This window comes from Chionomys nivalis, chromosome 3 (assembly GCF_950005125.1).
Source record: "Chionomys nivalis chromosome 3, mChiNiv1.1, whole genome shotgun sequence".
Taxonomy (NCBI): Eukaryota; Metazoa; Chordata; class Mammalia; order Rodentia; family Cricetidae; genus Chionomys; species Chionomys nivalis.
In genome coordinates, this window is record NC_080088.1 from 114,435,529 (window position 1) to 114,460,866 (window position 25,338).

Here is a 25,338-nt window from a genome sequence, read left to right on the forward strand (position 1 = left end):
AACCAAGAGGAGAGCAGCAACCCATATAGACCCATGATAGGAGAGTCCAACAAGCCCAGGTCCAGATGGACCGACTGTAGATTTCTATCAGACTTTCAGAGATCTATAGCCAATCTTCACAGTATGCAAATAAACAGAAACAGAAGGAGTGCCCCCAAACTCCTTCTACAAAGTCAGATTGAAAAGTGAGGTAAAGATGCAACAGGGAAAAAATAAAGAGTTACAAACCAATATTCTTGGTGAAGATATATTAGAAAAATGTAGTAACAACAACAAAAAGGACTTCTAGCCAAAAATCACATTATCAATAGAGGCACCCTCACAAAGGCATATATACAGGCAAAACCCCAACGCACATAAACTATATACACATAAAAGAAAATATACAAAAACCACAAGATGTATATGACAGCTATTATGTAAAAATCTGAAGTAAAATACTGGTATTTCTTATAAGAAACATATATAATTTGAAACAGCTGAAACCTTGGAGAGGATCTGGTTCAAGCCACCAATGTGCAGGCGTGGCTCTGAGCCATGGTGACAAAAGATGAACCTATCAGAATATAATCTGAATGTATGAGGGCCAGGCCAGTAAACTCTTAGCTCTCATTCCTGGCTCTTTTTCTTTCTTTTCTTATTCTTTGTTTTGACAAAACAAAAACAAAAACCCCAGCCATATCCTAGATGATTTTCAGGACTGCTAAGAATGCATGCTCTAGAATAAAGCCCACTGCCACTAGCCTGTGAATTAATTCAGAGAAGGCATGACGCAGACTGTGGTCCTGTCAGGGCGGCGTGTGTAAAAAGCCACTCTGACATTTAGGAAGAGAGAAGACTGGTCTAATTTTGTTTGATTTGAGCTAACTTTAGAATTAGCGCACAGCAGTGGCTCTGTTGTGGCCATGTTTGAGTCTCTGCCACTAACGTGACCTCTCAGCATCAGACCAGCAACTGCAGCGGTCACTGAGGAAGAAGGAAGGACAAATGGTAATACGCTTTCATTTCTGAAAGAAGACCATCATTCAGTGTCAGAGCTCTATTGCTAGCTTATTTAAAAAATGGAATTTAGAGAGAAGGGGCTGGAGAACTGGCTCAGTGGTTAAGAGCACTTGTGGCTCTAGCAGAGGAAGTTCAGGGCCCAGCACCACACAGTGGCTTACAACCATGTGTATCTCCATTCCCGGGGGATCTGACGCCGCCTTCTGACCTCGACAGGCACCGAGCATATATGTGGTGCACTACATACGTGCACATAGGCAGAACATTCATACACATAAAATAAATCTTTTTTAAACAGAAAAGATTTTTAAGTGTTCTAAGGATTTACATATAAATGATACAATCTGTGTAACTTCATAAAAATCTGTCTGATCAGAGGCTCAAGAAGTACCTCATTAAGGTTGTGCAGATAAAGTAAATTAATGTTAGATACTGCTACTGCTATTATTGCTTTTTAATCTTCATCTTTATAAAATGTAGACAAGTCTAACAGATTAAATGAAACAAGGGCAAATCTTACAGAGCCTAAAGAGCTCAAGGCAATGTGTCAGAGGGATTCATGAAGGGAGAATCACAGTCCTATGCTGCAGGGATCTAGGCTGGCTCTTCATTTACCAGTCCTGGTACAATCAGAACAGAGCAGCCCCAAAATGTCAGGGGGGTAATGGAAGAAACAGTCCCCAGAATACAATTTGGTCTCTCCAGTTGAAAATATGATGGTTTTTCTGGATCATGACCTGTTCGTGCTTTCAAAAGAAAATGGTATGAAGCCTGTGAAACTTTTCAAAATAAACAGGAAGGTGGAGAAGGTAAGCAACAAATGACGTCCATGGAGCAACCTTAAATAGGGCAGTGACAGGAACAGGTTGGGGCGCACACACAGGAGGTCCTCACTGGAAGACAAATGGTGTCACAGGGACATAATCAGGATGTTCCAAGAAAATGATGGTCATGCCTAATACTAAAAAGGAAAATACAAGTATTTAAAGTTTTCTCTTGTGGTCACATGGCTACAGGGGGACCTAACTAGACCTAAACAAATACTAAGAAGTAAAAACATTCTTGATATTTTTTAATGAACAGTATAAATGCAAGGACTATGTAATTCATTTTGCCTCTCTAAAAAAACAGGTTGTAGCCGGGCGGTGGTGGCGCACGCCTTTAATCCCAGCACTCGGGAGGCAGAGGCAGGCAACTCTGTGAGTTCGAGACCAGCCTGGTCTACAGAGCTAGTTCCAGGACAGGCTCCAAAACCACAGAGAAACCCTGTCTCAAAAAACCAAAAAAAAAAAAAAAACCAAAAAAAAAAAAACAGGTTGTTTGAGATAAAATTTCAATACTTTAAGTGAGTTAGTCCAGCTATGACTGTAGAAAATAGAAACAGGATTAATCTAAGCTCCAGAAATGCCCTTTAGCAAGGTCCTAGCAGTATCCCCAGGGTATTAATGAGCGAATTCCCTCTGATTCAAAAGGCCTGTCATGGTACAGGGTACTATTGCTCCTTATAGGTCAGCACAGAGACTCGAGCAGATTTTCCTCAGGTTTTGGTGTAAACTACCCACGACTAATCTATGGATTCTCTGCTTGTGTTTCTCCCAGTACCCTCACTCTGCTTCTGCATGTGGGAATGTTTAATACTCAGAACCCACAACTTCTTTCCCTGCGTCCTCTAAAGAAACCTACAAATAAAATCCTTTCTTTTATAAAGTCATTACAACTTCACAGACGATGGAAGTTGAACTCGGGGGAGGGGGAAGTCCACCACGCTGGGAATAGAACCTAGGGTCTCAAGCATGCTGCACCACCGAAAACACTCCCAAGACTCCGCCCCATTTTGCATCAGGATCTTGCTATATTGTCCAAGCTTGCCTCAAAATCCTGTAGCTCAGTTGTACTCCTGCTTCAGCCTCCTGAGTAGCTGGGACAACATGCATCAGCCATTGTGTACAGACTAAAATCTCTCTCTCTCTCTTTTTTTTTTTTGGCGCTTGTTATTAAACAAGCAGAAGAGTGTGCAAGTAGGCTGTAAATTCAGACTTTGTTCATACTAGGAGTATAGATCATGTTCTGTTAGTCTCAGTTGAATGTAACAAACTGAACCTGTGTAAATGGAAGATAACAAAACTCTGTGAGGTATTTTCCATGTCTAAGCATTGCTCTACTTAACATTTTCTTTCATTTTATCCACGGATGCCATGGTAGAAGCGGAGTTCATCCTGTTTTATAAAGAAACTGAGGCTAAGGCCGAAGCTAATGCTACACACAACCCTGATCTAGGGGAAAGACTGTCCTCATACTGACCTCTGGTCACATTTATGATAAGAAAAAACATCAGATTGGTATTTCTTGCTGAATGCTTTGAGATAGCTTTTGCAACTTATCTCAGCCTTGCCTGTCCCTTGAGCCAGGTTCCTCTATCCAGACTGCCGACGTAACACAGCAGCTTGACTGCGTTCAGGGTGTTTAAAACCCAAACTCCTGACTCTGGGGCCTGCCCCCAGATATGCTGCTCTTCCAGCTTCCTTCTTGGCATAAGGTCACTTCATTCTTTCAAGGTTTAAACTGATCCTACACAGAAATTATTCTTGGTTCCCTCTTCTCGTATCCAAACCATTTATCAATCCTTGAATTTAACCTCTGACATTTACCTCAGAAGCATGTTGATGCTAACGAATGACAAGCAGGGACCAGCGGTGGCGCATGCCTTTAATCTCAGCACTGGGTGAGGAGGAAGATAGGTGGATCTCTGAGTTTGAGACCAGCCTGGTCTATAGAGTGAGTTCTGGGATAGTCAGAGCTGCAACACAGAGAAACCCTGTCTCAAGGAAAAGAAGAGCAACAAGCTGGTATTTATAATGTTGTTAGAACAGCGCCTGGCACGTAAAGATGTGTTTACTGAGTAAGGCAACTATCTAGCATCCTATGGCCCTCCATGCCCCACTCTCACCCTGGCTCCAGCCACCTGACTGGTCTCCCTGCTTGTAGCCTCACCCTCACTTCATATTCTCCTAGGTCATAGAGCACCTTTCAATGTTCAAGTCAGGCCATGTCATTGCTTCAAGATGTCTAGAAGCTTTGATTTCAGAACAAATACAACACACTCCTTAAAATATATCATTTCTATTTATGTGTGCCCTCAGGACCTAGAAGGCAGAACTGGATCCTGGGAGCTGTAATTATAGGTAGTTGTGAGCTGGATGATGTGGGTTCTGGGACCCAAACTCTGATCCTCTGGAAGAACAATAAATACTCTTAACCTGTGAGCCCTCTTTTCAGGTCCTTATAACATTGTATGATTACTTTCCCACTCCAAATTCATATTTTAAAAAAATGATTACACTTTATCTTTCTGTACATGTGTATTTATGCATGCACACACATATGCCTCTGTGCATATGTGGATGTCAGAGAACAGTGTGTAGGGAGTCAATTTCTCCTTCTACCATGTGGATCCTGAGGATAAGCTCAGGTCATCAGGCTCAGTAGCCCAATCTGCTGAGCCATCTTAGTGCCTCCCCACCCCACTTTCCTTTGATCTATTTTTATATGATACATTCTATCTGTTGCTGTCCTCAGCTCTGTGGCCTTTCTACCAAGAACCCTACATCTGCCACCATCCTGCCTGGAATACTCTTCCTCTAATACTGACAAGGCCCATTCCTCACTTAGGACTCTCCTGAAATGCCGTTTTACCAGAAAGGCTTCCTTTGTTTGCTATCATGGTTTGAATGTGTTCCCTCTCCCAATTTATATGTTGAAAACAAATCACCAAATTCATGTTGATGAAATTTGTAAGTAGGGTCTTTGAAAAGTAAATAAGATTAGATGAGAAAATGAGAGTGGAGGCCCTAAAATGGGATTAGTGGCTCTGTAAAGAGAAAGAGACCTTTTTTCCAGTGGGTATTTTTGGTTTGTTAAAAAAAAAAAGTCAGGTGTCCATAGGTTTAAGGATTTATGTCTGGGTCTTCAATTGAATTCTACTGATCAATGTGTCTGTTTTTAAGCCAATACAATGAGGTTTTCATTACTATAGCCCTGAACTACAATTTGAAATCAGGGATGGTGATACCTCCTGCAGTTCTTGTATTGCTCAGGCTAATACCCTGGCCTTTCTGTTTTGCCATATGAAGTTGAGTATTGTCCTCTCAAGGTCTGCAAAGAATTGTGTTGGAATTTTGAAGGCGATTGCAATGAATCTGTAGCTTGCTTTAGGTAGGATGACTATATTTACTATGTTAATCCTACCAATTCATGAGCATGGAAGATCTTTCCATCTTCTGCTATCTTCTTCTTCTAGACTTGGAAGCTTTTATCATACAGGTCTTTCGCTTGCTTGGTTAGAGTTACCCCAAGATATTTTATATTATTTGAGGCTACTGTGAAAGGTGTTGTGTTTCCCTAATTTCTTTCTCAGTCCATTTCTCGTTTGTATATAGGAGGGCTACTGACTTTTTGTTGTTGTTAATCTTGTATCCAGTTACTTTCACTTAAAGTGTTTATCAGCTGTAGTCGTTCCCTGGTGAACTTTTTAGGATCACTTATGTATATTATCATGTCACTTGCAAATAGCGATAGTTTTGACTTCTTCCTTTCCAATTTGCATCTCTTTGATCTCCTTCAGTTGTCTTATTGCTCTAGTTAAAACTTCAAGTACTATATTGAATAGATATGAAGAGAGATGACAACTTTGTTTTGTTACTGGTTTTAATAACTTCTTTGCATTTCTCTCCATTTAAATTGATGTTGACTATATTATATATAAGCTATAAATTGCCTTTATTATGTTTAGGTATGTCCCTTGTATCCACAGTCTCTCCAGGACTTTTATCATGAGGAGATGTTGGATTTTGTTAAAGGCCCCTTTTGCATCTACTGAGATTATCATGTGTGTTTTCTTTTCTTTCAGTGTGTTCATATGGTAGATTGCATTGAATTTTGTATGTTGAACCATCTCTGCATTTCTGGAATGAAGCCTACTTGATCATGGTGGGTGATATTTTTGATGTGTTCTTGGATTTGGCTAACAAGTATTTTATTGAGCATTTTTGCATCATGTTCATGAGGAAAACTGAACTGTAATTCTTTTTTGTTTGTTTTTTGAGACAGGGTTTCTCTGGGTAACAGCCCTTGCTGTCCTGGAATTCACTCTGTAGAGCACGCTGGCCTCAAACTCATAGGAATCTGCCTGCCCCTGCCTTCCAAGCGCTGCGATTAAAGACATGTGCCACCACCATTCAGCTGGTCTGTAATTCTTCCTTTGTTGAATCTTTATGTAGTTTGGCCATCAGAGTTAACTGTGGCCTCATAAAATGAATTGGGCAAAGTTCCTTCTGTTTCTATTTTGTAGAATAATTTGAGGAGTACTGGCCTTAACTCTTTTTTGAACAAAAGGTGATGGTCTAACTTGATGTCAGCATGTAGAATGCAAACAAATCCATATTTATCACCCTGAACAAAACTCAAGTCTAAGTGGATCAAAGACCTCAACATAAAACCAACCACACTGAACCTGAGAGAAGAGAAAGTGAGCAGCAACCAGAACATATTGGCACAGGAGATGATTTTCTGAATAGAACACCAATAGTGCAGGCACTAAGAACGAAACTAATAAATGGGACCTCATGAAACTAAAAGGCTACTGTAAGGTAGAGGATACGGCCAATAGGACAAAACAGCAGCCTACAGAATGGGAAAAAATTTTCACCAACTCCACATCTGATAGAAGGCTAATATCCAAAATACATAAATGATGTGATAGAGTCTTTTGTTTTGTGTTGATTTCATTGGTTAAATAAAGAGACTGCCTTGGCCCTTTAATAGGACAGGAAATTAGGTAGGCGGAGTAGACAGAACAGAATGCTGGGAGAAAGAAGCCGAGTCAGGCAGTCGCCATGATTCTCCCACTCCAGACAGACGCAGGTTAAGATCTTTCCTGGTGAGCCACACCTCATGGTGTTACAGGGATATTAGAAATGGGTTAGATCAATATGTAAGAGCTAGCCAATAAGAGGTTAAAAACTAATGGGCCAGGCAGTGTTTAAAAGAATACAGTTTCCGTGTAATTATTTCGGGTATAAAGCTAGCCGTGGAATGTAGCCCACTGTTCCTATTACAACACATAAAGAACTCAAGAAACTAGGTATCAAAAAATCAAATAATCCAATTAAAAATGGGTTATAGACCTAAAACAGAATTCTCAACAGAGGAATTTCAAATAGCTGAGAAACACTTAGAAAAATGTTCACCATCCTTAGTCATCAGGGAATCAAAACGACTAAATACAAGTGACAGCTTGCATTGGAGAGGATGTGGAGCAAGGGGAACACTCCTCCACCGCTGGTGGGAGTGCAAACTGGTACAGTCACTATGAAAATAAATATGGCAGTTTCTGAGAAAATTGGGAATTAATCTACCTCAAGACCCAGCTATACCACTTTTGGACACATACCCAAAGGATGCTCCATCTTATACTTGCTCAACTATGTTCATCGTGGCTTTACTTATAATAGCTAGAAACTGGCAACAACCTAGACGTCCCTCAAACAAAGAAAGGATAAGGAAAATTTGGTGTATTTACACAATGAAGTATTATTCGGTTGTTAAAAACAATGACATTATGAAATTTGTAGGCAAATGGATGCAACTAGAAAAATAGTATCCCGAGTGAGGTAACCCAGGCCCAGAAAGACAAATATGGTATGTATGCATTTCTAAGTAGGTATTAGCTGTTAAGTAAATGATCATCAAGGTACAATTTACAGATCCTGAGAAGTTTGGTAAAGAGGGCTCTAGTGGGACACATGGATCTCCTTGGGAAGGGGAAATAGAATTTGCAGGTGGAGTGGGGGCAGGCTGGGATGGGAGCAAGAGCAATTAGGAGGAGAGGGATGGAGGGAAAGCGTACCGGGAGAGATAGCTGGAATTGGGGGCCATTTGGGGGTGATGCAGAAACTTCCTGGAATGTATAAAGATGACCCTAGTGAGGACTCCTAGTAATGGAGGCTATGGAGTCAGAACTGGCCATTTCTTGTAGCCAGGCAAGGCTTTCAATAAAGGACTGAGCTGTATTCAGTTGAGCTGTTGGCTGAGGGGGGCCAATGGAGATCCCCAAATAAGCCAGGTTGATGACAGGACAGAGGATTGCCTCCCCCCTGCAATCGGCAAACTGATGGGGGGTATTGCCAAGAAAAATAGCCACATGGGGGCACTGCCAAGGGCAATATCCACTTAGCTCATTGACTGTAAAGAGATCAAGCTGGTGCCTACATGGAGCCTTCACCCTTATGTAGTCTCTTTGGCGTGGGAAGGTACTCTGTATGCTACTGAAAGAGGAATCTGGACATCAACCCAGCCTCAAAACCTTTGACCTACAATCTGCCCTGCCTGCAAGATGTACTGAAGCAATGCTGGTGCAGAACTTGGATGGCCAACCAATGTCTACTTTAACTTGAGGCCCAAGAGAGGGAGCCCATGCCTGACACTGCCTGGAAGCCAGGACACAGACTGGATAGTTTAGAGACTAGGGTTAGAATCAAACATGACCAACTAAAAGAGAGAAAACACACACACACACACCCAGTGAAATGATTCCTAATGATATTCTGTTGTACTCATAGACTGGTGCCTTGTCCAGTCATTATGAGAGAAAGAGAGAGACCAGAGCTCATACAACCGCCCAGTGATATCCTCCATGTTACAAGGTTGCAAGACTCTTGTAGACGCTGTGTAGATGCTGAGCAGATGCTGACACTGTGTTCTTGGACTTCCCGGTTCCAGGACTATGATCCAAGTAAACTTCTGTCCCTTATTAATTAATTGGTCTAAGATATTTTGTAACAAAATGTACTAAATTCATGCTATTACTTACCACACCTTACATACAATTTTTAATTGAATTGATGTCTCTGTCTGCCCTTGACTAAGTCCCAAAAGGTCAGGGCCTTTGCTTTGCATGCCACAATCCCAGGCCTCAGAACTGTGGCAGGCCCAGAGAAGGCACATTTACTGTATACAGAGAAAACAACTGTGTATGAACTTACTTTCAACTTAAAATTGTCTACAACAGGGAAAAACAAAGAATAAAATCTCCATGCTGCATAAATATATTTTTAAATATTAAATATTTTATCATCAAATCCTTCCCATTACTTAAGTAAAATCCCCCCCCTTAAACCTCTGCTCCTAATTATAAACCATCACAAAACTCTATACAAATTAGATCTGAAGCTTTTGTCGTATTTGTTATATCCATTTTATATAAAATAATCAGAATTCAAACTGTTATTTTCTTACAGGGGGAAAACCCATAGAGAGACTTTTTTTTTTTTTTTTGGTTTTTTTTTCGAGACAGGGTTTCTCTGTGGTTTTGGAGCCTGTCCTGGAACTAGCTCTTGTAGACCAGGCTGGTCTCGAACTCACAGAGATCCGCCTGCCTCTGCCTCCTGAGTGCTGGGATTAAAGGCGTGCGCCACCACTGCCCGGCGAGAGACTTTTTTTTTAAGAAGTCTTTTCTCCTAAAATGTTCAAACATGCAATGTGGAAAAAGTTTAAATTTTGGATACAGCAGCCAAGCAGCCTGCTAAAATCCCCAGTGGAGCACTCTACCAGTAACACCGGGTATTCACCAATGAAACTACTTCTCATATCTTGCCTTACACAGACTATGGGTCATCTGACAGTTGTCACGGAAACAGTAGTTATGTAGCAAGGATTAGCCTGTAGGCTTTTAACACTGGCTACAGAACTATTTACTGGGAAGTCACTGGGCAGCAACACAGATAGTATGCATGAATAAAAAGTCTGGTGAGCTTGCCTAAACACCCAGTGGAGGGTGTAGAGCAGAAAGACTCCTCACTCTAAATCAGATTCTAGCTACCTACTGTTTGGCAACTTAAATGCAAGCTGCTGCTGCTGCATCTTTTTCCATGAGACAAAGTCTCTGTATGTAGGCCTTGCTGTCCTGTTGCTCACCATGTTGGCTGGCCTTCAATTCAGAGATCGCCTGCCTCTGCCTCCTGAGAGCTAAAAGATAAGGCAGGCACCATCACACCCACCTAAACATCTTTCAGGAAGCCTTAGCAGAAATTCTTGGTTCCACCACTCAATTCACATTAAAAAAAATGTTCTTCAGGGCCGGAAAGACAGCATGATCAGTAAAGAGCTTGCCTTGCAAGTAGGAAGACTTATGTTAGAATCTCAGAACCCACATTAAAAAGGTGTGTGGTGGTGGTGGTGGTGGTGGTGTGTGTGTGTGTGTGTAGAGATAGCTACTCAGTGGTTAAGAGCACTTTTAGCTCTTGCAAAGGAATCAGGTTTGATTCCCAGCACCCATTCAATGGCTCATGGCTGTTTTCAACTCCAGTTTCAGGGGACTCACACACCTTTGTCAACCTTTAAGGCCACTGTACACACATGGTTGTTGTAATAAGAGCGATGGGGCTGCGTCCCGCCACCCAGCTAGCTTTACCCGAAATAATTACACGGAAACTGTATTCTTTTGAACACTGCTTGGCCCATTAGCTCCAGCCTCTTATTGGCTAGCTCTTACATATTGATCTAACCCATTTCTAATATTCTGTGTAGCACCACAAGCTGGCTTACCAGGAAAGATCTTAACCTGCGTCTGTCTGGAGTGGGAGAATCATGGCGACTCACTGACTCGGCTTCTTTCTCCCAACATTCTGTTCTGTTACTCTACCCACCTAAGGGTTGGCCTATCAAATGGGCCTAGGCAGTTTCTTTATTAACCAATGAAAGCAACAGATTAATACAAGACCCACCTCCATCACATGGTGTACAGTCACACACACTAAACACTCACACATAAAATAAACCTAAAAGATGTGCTTAGCATGGCAGCACATCTCTGTAACTCCAGTACTGAAGAGGGGGAGATGGGTGTACACCTAGAGGCTTGACAGCAAGCCAACCTAGGCAACTTGGCAAATTCCAGGTCAGTGGGAAGTCCTGTCTCAAAAAACACAAAACAGGGTGGCTGGTAACTGAATCTAGCTCCCACCTGCACAGATGTGTATGAGCACTGTCCCACCCCCAGGTCTGAATATAATTAAGTGCCTACTGATAGCTTTTTACATGGCTCTCTAGATGAATTATTACCAAGGGCACAGTGAGCATGTGTTGACAGGATATAAGCACTGACAGAGATCTCCTGTCACCGGAATCCACTAACTCTGTTGCTGGTTCTGTGGGTGAACAAGAGCAACACACACGAAGCAATCGGCCACTGTTGTCTTAAGTCTTCAAAACTAGGGCCAAATGAACTGCCCACTGCAGACCACCCTTCTGGAACAAGAGCTGCTCCGTGCTGCACCAGCACCTGTCTGTTTTCCTCTTCTCTACAAAGACGGACACTTCCTCATGGATTTGTTTAGTGGAAATGAAACCAATAGCTTTGATGTTCGTTCAGCTGTTTTCTGGGAAAAGTGAAAGGTCTAAGGATGAGTCTATTGAAACACAGTTTCCAGGTGTGGTGGCTCACACCTTTGTCTCAGCACTTGGGAGGCCGAGGCAGGCACATGTCTGTGAGTTTGAGACCAGCCTGGTCTACAGAAAAAGTTCCGGGACAGTAAGAGCAGTTACATAGAGAAAGTCTAAAAAAAGAAAAAGAAAAATCATACAAATAAAAACCACACAGTTAAGATGTAGAAACTTTTTTTTCAAAGTGGAAATATACTGTATAAAATAGGCTACAAAGAATTCTTCATGATTTCAAATAAAGTTGTTTCCACATGAACTTCAACTTCTCAGGAATAATTAAGAGTGTAAAATCACATTCATTTTTCAGCTTTTAAAAGATTAATTTATTTATTACACATACAGTGTTCTGTCTGCACACAAGCTGAGCCACCACGTGGTTGCTCTTAACCTCTGAGCCACCTCTCCAGCCCCCATTTTCTCAGCTATTAAATACAAAATGAAAACCCATTTCATACAAAGATGCTGGCAGGCATGTCAGTCAGTTAATGTCTTCAAATGCTTTCAGGTATAAAGTGCTGTCTCGCTGTTAAAAACACTTCTATTAAATCTTATCTCTGCTTTCTTTCTGCCAGTCAATTTCTCTGTCTTTCTCAGATGCCATGACAGAGAATATTAATGAACCAGAGCTTATAAGCCTGAATATTCTCAAGGAATCTTAAAAAGACAGAAATTAAAATTTGGAGGCTCCAGATCAGGGCTCATTTAAATGCCAGAGTAAATACTACACACCCTCAAGAATCACTTCCAAATAAACTGCCATCTCCTATGTTAAAACACATTCTACAAATCAAAGCAAGCATTAAGCATAAGTCTAACATACTAGAGCAGAGTGTAAACACACAAGCAAAGGCAACCATTCAAGAACAAATGCAGCACCAACAGTACCCAACATAGAGTACTGAACAGCAAGACAACGGTGTGCCAGGGCCTGAGTAAGATGCAGCCCTCATTCAGAGCAGATGAGAAACACGTAATTCAGACACAGTGGATCATAGATAAAGATAACACTGAAAAAGAAAACAGTGACACATAAGTTAGAACATTCAATGGAAACACTGTTCAAATTGAGGAAATCAAGTCCTCAAGCAATGAATATAACATAGTGCATTTTATATGATAGTTATAAGTAATGAGATTCTCTAAACATTCTGCCTAGGCAGTTAGCCATCATTACTATATATACCTAAAAGAATAGGTTTTAAGCAACATGAAATACATTTACAGAAAAATATAAAGCCAAGGTTTCCCAGTGCAAAGAAACAACATACTAATCTACCGCTTGCTTCTGCCAACTGCTTTACACTGTTTTTAATTTAATTAGAAACCAAGTGTGATGGAACATACCTATGATCCCAGCACTCAGGAGGTTAAGCAGGAAGAACAAAAGTTAAGATCAGCTTTGGCTACAAGGTGAGTTCCAAGCTAGACTGGGTTACAGAAGACCTTGTTTTAAAGTCAAGTAAACACTCTCTTGTTAAAGAAGTTCAAAGAGATCCTCAAAGCACCTTATACAGTTACATTTATGTGATTCATTAATTTTACTGCTAGGAATTTATCCTCAGGAAATAATTAGAGAATGATTTATATACCTAGCCAATGACTTATATACTTAGCAAACCCCTAAGGTCCACCCTACAGAAATGTGTGCAATGCATGGGAAGACTTGTTTACACGACAGCATATTATCTAATAGCCAGATCATACCACTACAACCAGTACATTAAAGAAAACATTAAAGTGCATATACTGGGATGTAATAAACCAAAGCAAATACATTTTATGTATTAATGTGAAGTAAATTAAGGTAAATTATAAAAACAAGATGGTAAGAGAAAGAAACCACAAAATAATTTGTACTGTGTGATTTTGCTTATGTAAAATTCCACATTAGGCAAACAAAATGACAGTATTTATGGATACATGCTTAGCAGGTAAGACTCACTAGGAAAGCAAGGAAAAGAATGGTTAGGTAACTGTAGGACAGAAGAGAGATCCCATGGAAAGAAAGAAGGCTGTGCTGGTAGAGACTTAACTGGGCTGATGTCGGTCTATTTCCTGTGTGATTACATGGCCCTCTTAACTGTAATGTTTTGTTTCAATGTTTGTCCATGTTTTATGTCTCTCTTCTATTTTACAGTTTTTTAAACTTTTCTTTTTATTTCATGTACATTGCTGGGTTTTTTGTTGGTTTTTTTTTTTGTTTGTTTGTTTGTTTTTTGCTGCATGTCTGTCTGAATGAGGGTGTCAGATCCCCAAGACCTGGAGTTACAGACAGTTGTGAACTGCCATGTAGGCACTGGGAATTGAACTTTGATCCTCTGGAAGAGCACTCAGTGCTCTTAACCACTGAGCTGTCTCTCCAGCCCCTGGATTACACAGTTTTAACAAGGCTTCATTAAAAAGATTTTAGTGCAAAGATATTCCTCAGAGTTTTATTTACAGTTAAGTTACTTAGTCAAGATGTAAGGGGAGGGTTTCAGGGTCAGCCATCTTTGATGTGAAGCTCAGCTCAGAGACTGTATGGTGACCTTGAATAATACATTTAGCAGAAGTGAAAGACCCTTATGACAAGACCTTTAAGTCTTTGAAGAAAGAAATTGAGGAAAATACGAGAAAACAGATCTCCCATGCTCTTGGATAGGTAGAATCAACATAGTAAAAATGGCAATCTTACCAAAAGCAATCAAGATTCAATGCAATCCACATCAAAATCCCAATCTTCACAGATCACGAAAGAACTCAAATTCATATGGAAAAACAAAAAAGCCAGGATAGCCAAAACAATTCTGTATAATAAAGGAACTTCTGGAGGCATCACCATCCCTGACATCAAGCTCTATTATAAAGCTACAGTAATGAAAACAGCTTGGTATTAGAATAGAAACAGACAGGTGGACCAATATAGTCGAATCAAAGACCTGGATATTAATCCACACACCTATGAACACCTGATATTTGACAAAGAAGTTAAAATTATACAATGGAAAAAAGAAAGCATCTTCAACAAATGATGCTGGCAATAACTGGATGTCGGCATGTAGAAGAATATAAATAGAAACATATCTATTCCCATGCACAAAACTCAAGTCCAAATGGATCAAAGACCTCACTCAATACAAATCTAGCCACACTGAACTTCATAGAAGAGAAAGTGGCAAGAAGCCTTGAATGCATGGGAACAGTTGACTACTTCCTAAATATAACACTATTAACACAGACACTAAAAGCAACAATAAGTAAGTGTTCTGAAATTGAGAAGCTCTGTAAAGCAAAGGACACAGTCAATAAGACAAAAAGGCAGCCTACATAATGGGAAAAGATCTTCACCAACCCCACATCAGACAGAGGACTAATCTCCAAAATATATACAGAATTCAAGAAACTATGGGGGCTGGAGAGATGGCTCAGAGGTTAAGAGCATTGCCTGCTCTTCCAAAGGTCCTGAGTTCAATTCCTAGCAACCACATGGTGGCTCACAACCATCTGTAACGGGGTCTGGTGCCCTCTTCTGGCCTGCAGGCATACAGACAGAATATTGTATACATAATAAATAAACATTTAAAAAAAAAAGAATTCAAGAAACTAGACATCAAAATACCAAATAATCCAATTAAAAAGTGGGGTACAGATCTAAACATAGAATTCTCAACGAAAGCATCTCAAATGGTTGAAAGAAACTTAAGGAAATGTTCAACATCCTTAGCCATCAGGGAAATGAAATCAAAACAACTCTTGAGTTTCCATTTTATACCTGTCAGAATGGCCCAGACCAAAAATACCGATAACAGCTTATGCTGGAGAGGATATGAGGTAAGGGGAACACTCTTCCATTCCTGGTGGGAGTGCAAACTTGTACAGCCACTATAGAAATCAGTATGTCAGTTTCTCAGAAAATTGAGAATTAACCTACCTCAAGACCCAGCAATACCACTCTTGGGAATATACCCAAAGGATGCTCAATCATGCCACAAGGACATTTGTTCAGCTATGTTCATAACAGCATTATTTTTAAGAGCCAGAACCTGGAAAAAAACTAGATGCCCCTCAATCCAAGAATGGATAAAGAAAATGTGGTATATTTATACAATGGAATACTACTCAATGGTAAAAAACAATGACATCTTGAAATTTGCATGCAAATAGATGGAACTAGAAAAAAACCATCCTGAATGAGGTAAAACCCAGATCCAGAAAGATGAACATAGTATGCACTCACTCATAAGTGGAAATCAAACATAAAACAAAGGATAACGAGCCTGTAGCCCACCACCCCAGAGAAGTGAGCTAACGAGGAGACCCCTAAGAGAAACACACATGGATCCACCTGGAAAGGGGAAATAGACAAGATCTCCTGAGAAAATTGGGAGCGTGTGGGTGGGGGGAAAGGAGGAAGAGAGAAGGGGAAAGGGGAGGAGAACTTGAGGAAATACAATGATTGAGATGGGAGGAAGGACAGAGAGGGAGACCAAGGAAAGAGATATCTTAATTGAGGGAGGAATTATGGGGCTAGGGAGAAACCTGGCACTAGGTAAATTCCCAGGAATCCAGAAGGAGGACCCCAGCTAAGACCCTAAACAATAGTGGAGAGAGCCTGAACTGGCCTTGCCTTGTAATCAGATTGATGACTATCTTTTTTTTTTTTTTTTTTTTTTTTTTGGTTTTTCGAGACAGGGTTTCTCTGTGGCTTTGGAGCCTGTCCTGGAACTAGCTCTGTAGACCAGGCTGGTCTCGAACTCACAGAGATCTACCTGCCTCTGCCTCCCAAGTGCTGGGATTAAAGGCGTGCGCCACCATCGCCCGGCGATTGATGACTATCTTAATTGGCATCATAGAACCTTCATCCAGCAACTGATGGAACCAGAAGAGGAGACCCACAGCAGAGCACTGGGTTGAGCCTCCAAAGTCCAGTCGAAGAGAGGGAGGAGTGATAATGTGAGCAAAGGGGTCAAGACCATGATGGGGACACCCACTGAAACAGCTTACCTGAGCTAATGGGAACTCACCGACTCCTGTCTGACAGTGGCGGGGGGTGGGGGGGAGGGGAGGACGGGACACGGGACATAGGACCAAACTAGGTCCTCTGAATGTGGGTAACAGTTGTATGGTTGGGGCAGCTGAGACCAAGATTAATCCCTACTGCTTATACTGGCTTTTTGGAACCCATTCTCTCTGGAGGGATACCTTGCTCAACCTAGATATGTTGGACCTGCCTCAAAGCAGTGTGCTAGACTTTGGTGACTCCCCATGGGAAGCCTTACCCTCTCTGAGGAGTGGATGTGGGGTGGGGTGGGGGAGTAAGATGGAGGGAGCAGGAGAGGAGGGATTGGTATGTAAAATGAGAAAATATTGTTTTTCAAAAACATAAATTAAAAAAAGTACAGCACATTATATATTATTTTCTGTAGTGATATTTTATTTGTATTTTAATATATAAAGCTTGCCTGAAGATCAGAGAGTAAAACAGCCACCCTGGTCAGCCTTACACACCAGGCAGTGCAAAACATATCTTTTAATCTCAGTAGCCACACTAGTTTGCCATAGAAACCAAGTAATGGTGCATGCCTTTAATCCCAGCACTAGAGAGGAATATAAAACAGGAGGAAACAGTCTCATCTGAGATACCTGGAGGCATCTCAGACTGAACTGCCATTTCAGACTGAGGGAGATGTAAGAACCAGTGAGTGGCTGGCTGCTTTGCTTTTCTGACCTTCAGGTTAACCCCACCCCAATACATTTAGTATCTTTGAGACTCATCCATTTCACTGTGAAGAAACAGGAGGTGACTTCCTATCACACAAGGCTGATATGGGGATCAAAAGAGGCAGCACATAGCATAGTACAGGGTACATGGTAGGCATGCAACACTTTTTCTGCTGTTACTCTATAATCAGACAGCAGTAACAACAGAGACAACCCAGCGGAGAGCACATATCCTGTGCACAGCACAGTTATGGTAAGAACTCTGGACTCACACAGTGCTGACACAGTTGGGAAGACAAGACAGTAATCTAAATAAACACTGCTAGATGAAATTGAGGCATTGGAAATGGCAAAGAACCCTGCTCTTGCTGGCTGTGAGGAAGCCAACAGCTGTGTTGTGAACTGCCTGTGCCTCAGGAGCAGCCTCTGGGAGGCAAGGGTGTGAGCTCTGCAGAGGTAGGGGAAAGAACTGGCTAAGAGCTTTGAAGGCCTAGAGCTCTAGATGAGAGCCTTGACTTCCGGGTTGTGAAACCTCAAGCAGAGGGCTTAGTTAAAAGCAGAGGCTAATCCCTGACCTTTAGTAAAGGTGAACTAAAAATTAATAAGTAATAAAAAGTTTGCATCCCTTTGAGAGGAATTGATGAGTGAAGCCAAATTATAATAAGGGAGCTTCAGAGCGTCTGGAAGATCTTTTTTTTTTTTTTTTTTTAGACAGCATAGCTCTTTTCAGTTTATTGCATGAAGGAGTTACACTAGTCCAAGTTAAAAGCGGACCCCAAATGGTTACATTATACAAGCTGTGAGGTTTTTAAACTTGCGACAAGGGACAGGAGGGAAATTCTACTCATTGCAAGAAATCCTCACTTAAGCTTCAGAGTCACAAGCACTTAAAACCCATGAACCTTCAGCTGATCGTCCTTAGCCAGTCCAATCTCTATTAGGAACTGGCACATGTTCTTGCGCTGGTCACCCTGTAGCTGAATTACTTCTCCATATTCTGGATGCTCAATTACAGTACCATTGCAGGCAAATTTCTTCTTAAACGCCTTCACTAGTTTCTTTTTATCGTAATCATCAGCGATCCCTTGGACAGTGGTAAGGGTCTTCCTGCCGTTTCTCTGTTGAATTCTTATATGGATATAATCCTCAGTGCCAGCAGGAAGCAGGTCATCACCCTTACTTGCACCAGCAAAGGGGTTGAAAGAGTGGAGGTTCTGAATAGCGGACATACGATACGATTCCTTTTCCTCGTGGAAACGGCCTGCAGAAGGCGGGGGGGGGGGGGCTCGAGGGGGAGGCAGCTGAGTCCTCTGTGGCAGCTCAGTGACTGGGGCCGCGTCTGGAAGATCTTACTTCCCAAACAGGGTCAGGAAGTAACATGTCCTGCCCTTGTCAGAAATCAGCTAGCCAGGTGTCTCTGTTCAAGCCGGTGTTCCACTTGGGAAAGGAGAGCCAGTGCCAGACAGACTCAAAAACCCCTTTGTGTTCAGTTAATTTTAGTATCATAATTTGAGTTAAAAATATGTCCAGTCTTGCCTTCCTTAGTTATTCTCAAATAACCTTGACTGCATATGCAGGCTCATAGATCTGTTCTTCATTAAAAGATAATTTTTAGTTTGTCCCTTCTTCTGATGGCAGATCTCACCTATTATGTTGTGATTTTCCCAATTTCATTCTTACAGATAAAGCATAATTCCCATTAGCCTACAATAAATATGGGCTCATTTTCTAACACTGGAGCACAAGATTTACAGACCGAAATCATGTGAAACAGTTAACATGTAAAATGTGGTTGGTGATACTATATTTTTAGGAGAAACTTCCAAAAACTAATGCCTGAACATTTTATCAATTACCAATTTTGTCCAACAGGAAAAACAAAACATAATTGACATTGTCATAGCATCATATAGTTCAGCTACTTGTCATCTGATACTTTGCACATTAGAAGTACACATCTTTTAGCCAGAAATATTTAGCCCAAATCCATTAAAATTTCATATACAATCTCTAGTTAACAGGAAGAACCAGGAAATAGAAGAATGAGCTTGAGTTCACTACGAGGAAACAGCCAGGCAAATGCAAAAGCTGGAGCTGTCTACAGGAAAACTGGCCCAGTTTTTTCAACTTAACATTAGAACAGAGAAAGAATAAACTTGATTAACACCCGAGGGACCAGACACAATGCAGAATTAAGGACAGGAAGCTGATTTCTAAGCAAATTAGAAAAGGCATCTTTTGAGGTCATGTGGAAGAAAGATGAATGAGATTTGAATTTCTATATTAAAAAATTACTAAACTGGAAAGGTGTAAATACCTGCTTTTAAAATACATTATTACAGCCAGGCGGTGGTGGTGCACGCCTTTAATCCCAGCACTTGGGAGGCAGAGGTAGGCAGATCTCTGTGAGTTCGAGACCAGCCTGGTCTACAAGAGCTAGTTCCAGGACAGGCTCCAAAGCCACAGAGAAACCCTGTCTCGAAAAGCAAAAAAAAAAAAAATACATTATTACAGTTTGTGTAATTTTAAGGCCAGGCTTGGTGATACAACCCCAGCATGCAAAAGCCTGAAATAGGGAAATCTTAAGTCTGAGGCAGTTTGGTCTGAGTTCCATGCTAGTCTGGAATACACGGCAAGTTTCTTCCTCAAAGACTCTAATATTGTATATGGTTTAGGGCTTTAAAAAAAAAAAAAAAAACACTAAAGATATATTTATATGGCACTACTTTTTTTTTTTTTGGTGATTATCTTCATCTAGACGTCGGAAACATGATGTTACTTTTAAATTACCTGAGTTGCATTTCTTTTATAGTTTTTTATAATAAAATAATAAAAGGTTAGCTAAAAAAGAAAGAAAGCAAAATGTCTCAAGACATTGTATTATTGGAGCTAAGTAGATAATGAGCTCAGAAAACGAAACAATCACATTGTGTCCTAGACAGGCCAGGAAAGCCTTCTTGTAGGAGCACACTGAGGTGACCTTGGAAATGAGTAGGTCCGGTCAGGCAGAACTGCTGACTCATCACCTCATCCATCAGTTTGAAAGTGACAGGGCTGTGATGACGACAGCATGACATACCTGAGCCAAAACCCCCAAAATTTACTTTAATTCCTCCTCAATCCCATTTAGCTGAGCCTGCTATATCACATCAGTAATCACATACTCAGGAGGCTAAAGCAGGAAGATCAAGGCCAGCCTGGATGACACAAAAACACATCTCCCTTTTAGTCTCAGCCAGATGCTCCTTTTTCTGTCGTCATAGAATAATTCAAATCCATCACCACTGGGAACAACAGTCAGACAGGCTGATGTTGGCCTCCTTTCCTAAGACTGTCTCCCTGGCATCTCAGAATGGAATGCTTCCCCTCTGATAATGGAATGTTCTACCGGAAGGGAAGCTATGACAGGAATTTTATTGACACTGCCAAGACAGCAAGTATCAAATCATTTCAAACAACACTGACTTTTACCACTTTCATAAATGCAATATGTCCTTGTCTCTTCCCTCATAGCCAACAGGCATTTAATAAGCATCTATTATGTGGCTGGAATGCCAAGTGAAACATACAAACAAAAGGAAACTATAAACAAATGCTGAACTCGAATGAAATACACCTGATCCTAATAAAAAGCCTACCTCTAAGTATTTACTAGTGAAGTCATCAATTTATAAAAGTGTGTAAAAAATATGATGGTGTTGAGGATGACTATTTGAATGGCTAGATGTATAGTATAAATGACAGGCTAGCTATAAAATACAATAAGTGTCTATATGGTGTTCACTGAAGAATTCTGTATTGCTTTTTTTTTCTTTTTTTCTTTTTTGCTTGTTGAAACAGTCTCCAGCCCAGATCTCAAACTACTGATTCTCTGGCCTTAGCCTTCTAAGTACTGGGATTATTTAATACCACAGCAGATTTATTTAAACATTTAGAGAATAAAATGTTAGGACAAAATATGACAAATCCTTTCTAGTTGGGTTTACGTATCAGCTTCCTACCCCCTCACCCTGCGGTATGTCCATTTTTTTTTAGGTATTGAGTGCAGTCCCTTTTTGTGTCAATGACATGTTGACAACACCTGGGTCAGTTTTCCTGCAGACAGTTCCAGTTTCTGAATTTGTCTGGCTGGTTCTTCCTGTCGTCTTACCTGTAGTTGGTAGCCTGTCCTTAACAGATATTTGTTGAATCTGTGAAAACCAAAGCCAAAAAAGGTTAAGCATAGAGGTTCTAAATTCAGACCTGGAAATGTGTTTTAAAAGAGAAATTTGAAGAGGAAGGTGGATCTCTGAGAGTTTAAGGCCAGCCCAGTCTACAAAAGCTAGTTCCAGGATAGGTTCCAAAACTACAGAGAAACCCTGTCTTGAGAAAAGGGGGGGGGGCAGGTTTCAAATATACTCAAGTCCAAAGACTGTGAAATTCTCAGACCAAAAGGAGCCTAGAGCTGTTACACTAGACAATGCTGAATGTTTACTTACTCTAGGACACAATAAAGACAAAAAAAAAAAAAAACAAAAAAACTTAGGAAAAGAGAAATGCACTTCTTAGGAAGAAGAAAGTAAGAGAAGTATCTACTTCTAAAAAAATAAGCCCTCAATATAAATGTAATATGGGCATGAGTCCTGAACTTGGAGGCTGAAGCCCAAGTCCCAGATACACTGGCTTTGCAACATATGAGTCATGCAATGAGATTTGGGGCAAGAGGTTCCTCTTTGGTAAAAAGAGAGCAGTATTTACTTTTCTACCTGAGTCCTGTTCATAGAAACAAAGGCTTTGTAAATCTATGAGCACAAGACTCCTGTGAGGAATCCTCCTCCTGTTGGCAATGAGTGATGGAAGCCTGTTCCACATTCCAAAATCCACCTGTACCTTCAGCAAACAGCAGACCATCATCAGTCCCTTTCTAGGGTTTATCTCATTCCTTTAAGAAGGGTTTTAACTTTCCTCTTATGTACTAACATTAATCAACCTACTTGCTTTGAGTTCAGTCCACTTGGGATTTAGCTAGTATTCCAGGAGTGTGTTCTGTTGCTGCTGTTTAAGAAATACAGCTAATAATACAGTATTGTTTATTTGAAATTTTCTGAGGGTAGATTTTTTTTTTTTTTTTTTTTTTTGGTTTTTCGAGACAGGGTTTCTCTGTGGTTTTGGAGCCTGTCCTGGCACTAGCTCTTGTAGACCAGGCTGGTCTCGAACTCACAGAGATCCGCCTGCCTCTGCCTCCCAAGTGCTGGGATTAAAGGCGTGCGCCACCACCGCCCGGCTCTGAGGGTAGATTTTAAATGTTCTTCCCTCACACTCACAACACAAATGGTAACTTAATGTGGTGATAAATAAGTTATTTAATTTGAGGCGGTAATCATTTTATAATGTATACATACTACCTTAATTTTCAGTTTTCAATTATTTTTCCATACAGATTAGAAAAAAATACCATACAGCTTAGAAAAAAAATACTAGTTCAGATTAGTGGGTATTGGCAACAGAAAAATAACTCTGGGATAATGAAGAAAACACTGGCTTACAAAAGCTCTTTGTAAACTAATAATATGTACTGAAAATATCCAAGAAAGAAGCAGAACATTAAGCGTTTCCTGGATTCATTCAACCACAGAACCTCTTTTATTTTAAGACATTTTCTTTGGGCTGATGTTAATAAAGAACACTCTTTGAAAAAACGATGCAATAAACACTCAGACATTCTACAAAGATCTTTTAATGTACAACCCACTGATGGAAATCAAGTTAAAAATGAAAAAGAACACTTAGATTTAATCATCTGTTTTCTATAGAATAAAACCAAAGGAGCTTTGTCTAACTTACTGAAGTTAAAATATGGTGCTAACCCTTAGGCAAACTTATAGCTATGCAATTCAAAGCACACAAGAGAAGAATTCCTGGGGTTTTAATGGTACATTCTGTGTGTACCCAAGGTGATCTTTTTACATTTTTTTTTTGTTGTTGTTTTTAGACAGGGTCTCATGTGGCCTAAGCTATTCTCCAACTTGCTACTTAGCCACAGATGACTTCTGTCTTAGAAACTTTTTTATTGCTGTGATAGAATACCACAATCAAGGCAACTTATTAAAGAAAGCAATTAATTTGGCTTTTGGTTTCAGAAGGTCAGAGCTCATGATGGAGTGAAGAGACAACTGAAGGCTCACATCTTGACCCACAACATGAGACAGAGAGAAGCACACTGAAAGGAGTCTTTTGAAAAGTCACAGCCTACCTCAGTGACACACCTCCTTTACCAAGGCCATACTTCCCAATCCTTCCCAAGCAGTTCTACCAACTGGAGACCAAGTATTCAAATACTGAGCCTATGGGGGATCATTCTCATTCAAAACACCACACCCTGGAACTCATCTTCTTGGCTCCAACACCTAACTAAGCTCAGGGATTATAGGCACGAACAACTTGTGGTAGTGATCTCAACACAAGTGTCCTTGTACACTTCAGAGAAGGGTGCAAGCAAGTCCTGAAACCACAGCATTAAGAATTTTGGTTCTGCCAGATATGATGGTGCATGCCTTTGATCCCAGTGCTCTGGAGATAGAGGAAAGTAGAACTCTGTGAGTTCAAAGTCACCCTGGTCTACAAAGCAAGTCTCAGGAGAGCAAGGACTACATAGAGAAATCCTGTCTCAAAACAAAACAAAGAGCACAGCAGTTCTTTTTTTTCTCCCTCCAAGACAGGCTTTCTCTGTGGAACAGCTCTGGCTGTCCTGGAACTTGCTTTGTAGACCAGGCTGGCCTTGAACTCACAGAGATCTGCCTGCTTCTGCCTTTCAAGTGCTGGGATTAAAGGCATGCACCACCAGTGCCTGGATTTCTTGGTTTTTCAAGACAGGGTTTTTTTGGTGTAGCCTTGGCTGTCCTGAACTCTGTAAATCAGGCTGGCCTCAAACTCACAGAGATCTGCCTGCCTCTGCCTCCCTAGTGCTGGGATTAAAGGTGTGCGTCACCACTACCACCAGGCAGAGCTTTGGTTCTTAAACCATGGTCTCACATGCTCAGATCAGAGCCTACCTCTGCTCACCATGCCTTCCTCCTTAGTAGAGCTTTGTAGTGGTTTGAAAGAAAATGGCCCTTAAAGGAAACCTTGCTGGAGTAGGTGCGGCCTTGTTGAAGGATGTGTGTCACTGTGAGGGTGGGATTTGAGGTCTCTTGTGCTCAAGCTATACCCAGTGTCAGTTACTTCCTGTTGCCTGAGGATCAAGACGTAGGCCTTCCCCAGCACCATGTCTGACTGTCCACCACCATGTTGCACCATGGTGATAATGAACTGAGTCTCCGTCACTGTAAACCACCTAATTAGATGTTTTCCTTTATAAGAGTTTTTGTGGTCATGGTGTCTCTTCACATGGTGTCTCCATTTTTTTTTTTTATTGGATTATGTGATCTTTTAGTGACCAATTTCTTGAGTTCTTTGTATAATTTGGAGATCAGGCCTCTGTTTGATGTGGGGTTAGTGAAGATCTCTTCCCATTCTGTAGGCTGTTGTTTTGTCTTGTTGACCATTTCCTTTGCTTTACAGAAGCTTTTCAGTTTCAAAAGGTCCCATTTATTGTTTCTCTCAGTGTCTGTACTATTGGGGTTATATTTAGGCAGTGGTCTCCTGTGCCAATGTGTTCAAGCGTATTTCTCACTTTCTCTTCTATAAGGTTCAGTGTGGCTGGCTTTATGTTGAGGTCTTGATCCATTTGGACTTGAGTTTTGTGCATGGTGATAGATATGGGTCTATTTTCATTTTTCTACATGTTGATATCCAGTTTTTTCCATTTGATATTTTTGCTTCTTTGTCAAAAATCAGGTGTTCGAAGATGTGTGGATTGATAGCCGGGTCTTCTATTCAGTTCTATTGGTCCTCCTGTCTGTTCTTATGCCAATACCAGGCTGTTTTCAGAACTGTAGCTCTGTAGTAGAGTTTGAAGTCGGGATTGTGATGCCTCCAGAAGTTCTTTTATTGTACAGGATTATTTTGGCTATCCTGGGTTTTTTGCTTTTCCATAAATCATCACATTTTATAACCTGAGACCATGGCACTATGACTGGCACTGCAGGTACAAAGGAGTCTACAATAAAGTGCTTAACTCCAGTCCTGAAGCTTTTCCACAGCACGTTAGAGAGCCAGAGC

At 40.9% G+C, this 25,338-nt stretch overlaps 2 protein-coding genes across 4 annotated transcripts in view; both read right to left on the reverse strand.

The window, feature by feature from the left end:
• Bicdl1 (BICD family like cargo adaptor 1) overlaps window positions 1-25,338 on the reverse strand; it is a 95,301-nt gene that overhangs the window by 35,879 nt on the left and 34,084 nt on the right. The window lies entirely within an intron of this gene.
• On the reverse strand, window positions 17,925-18,428 carry LOC130871019 (eukaryotic translation initiation factor 1-like). The gene has a single exon (XM_057764087.1). It carries the CDS (start codon window positions 18,426-18,428, stop codon window positions 18,087-18,089), a length of 342 nt encoding a protein of 113 aa, XP_057620070.1. The 3' UTR covers window positions 17,925-18,086.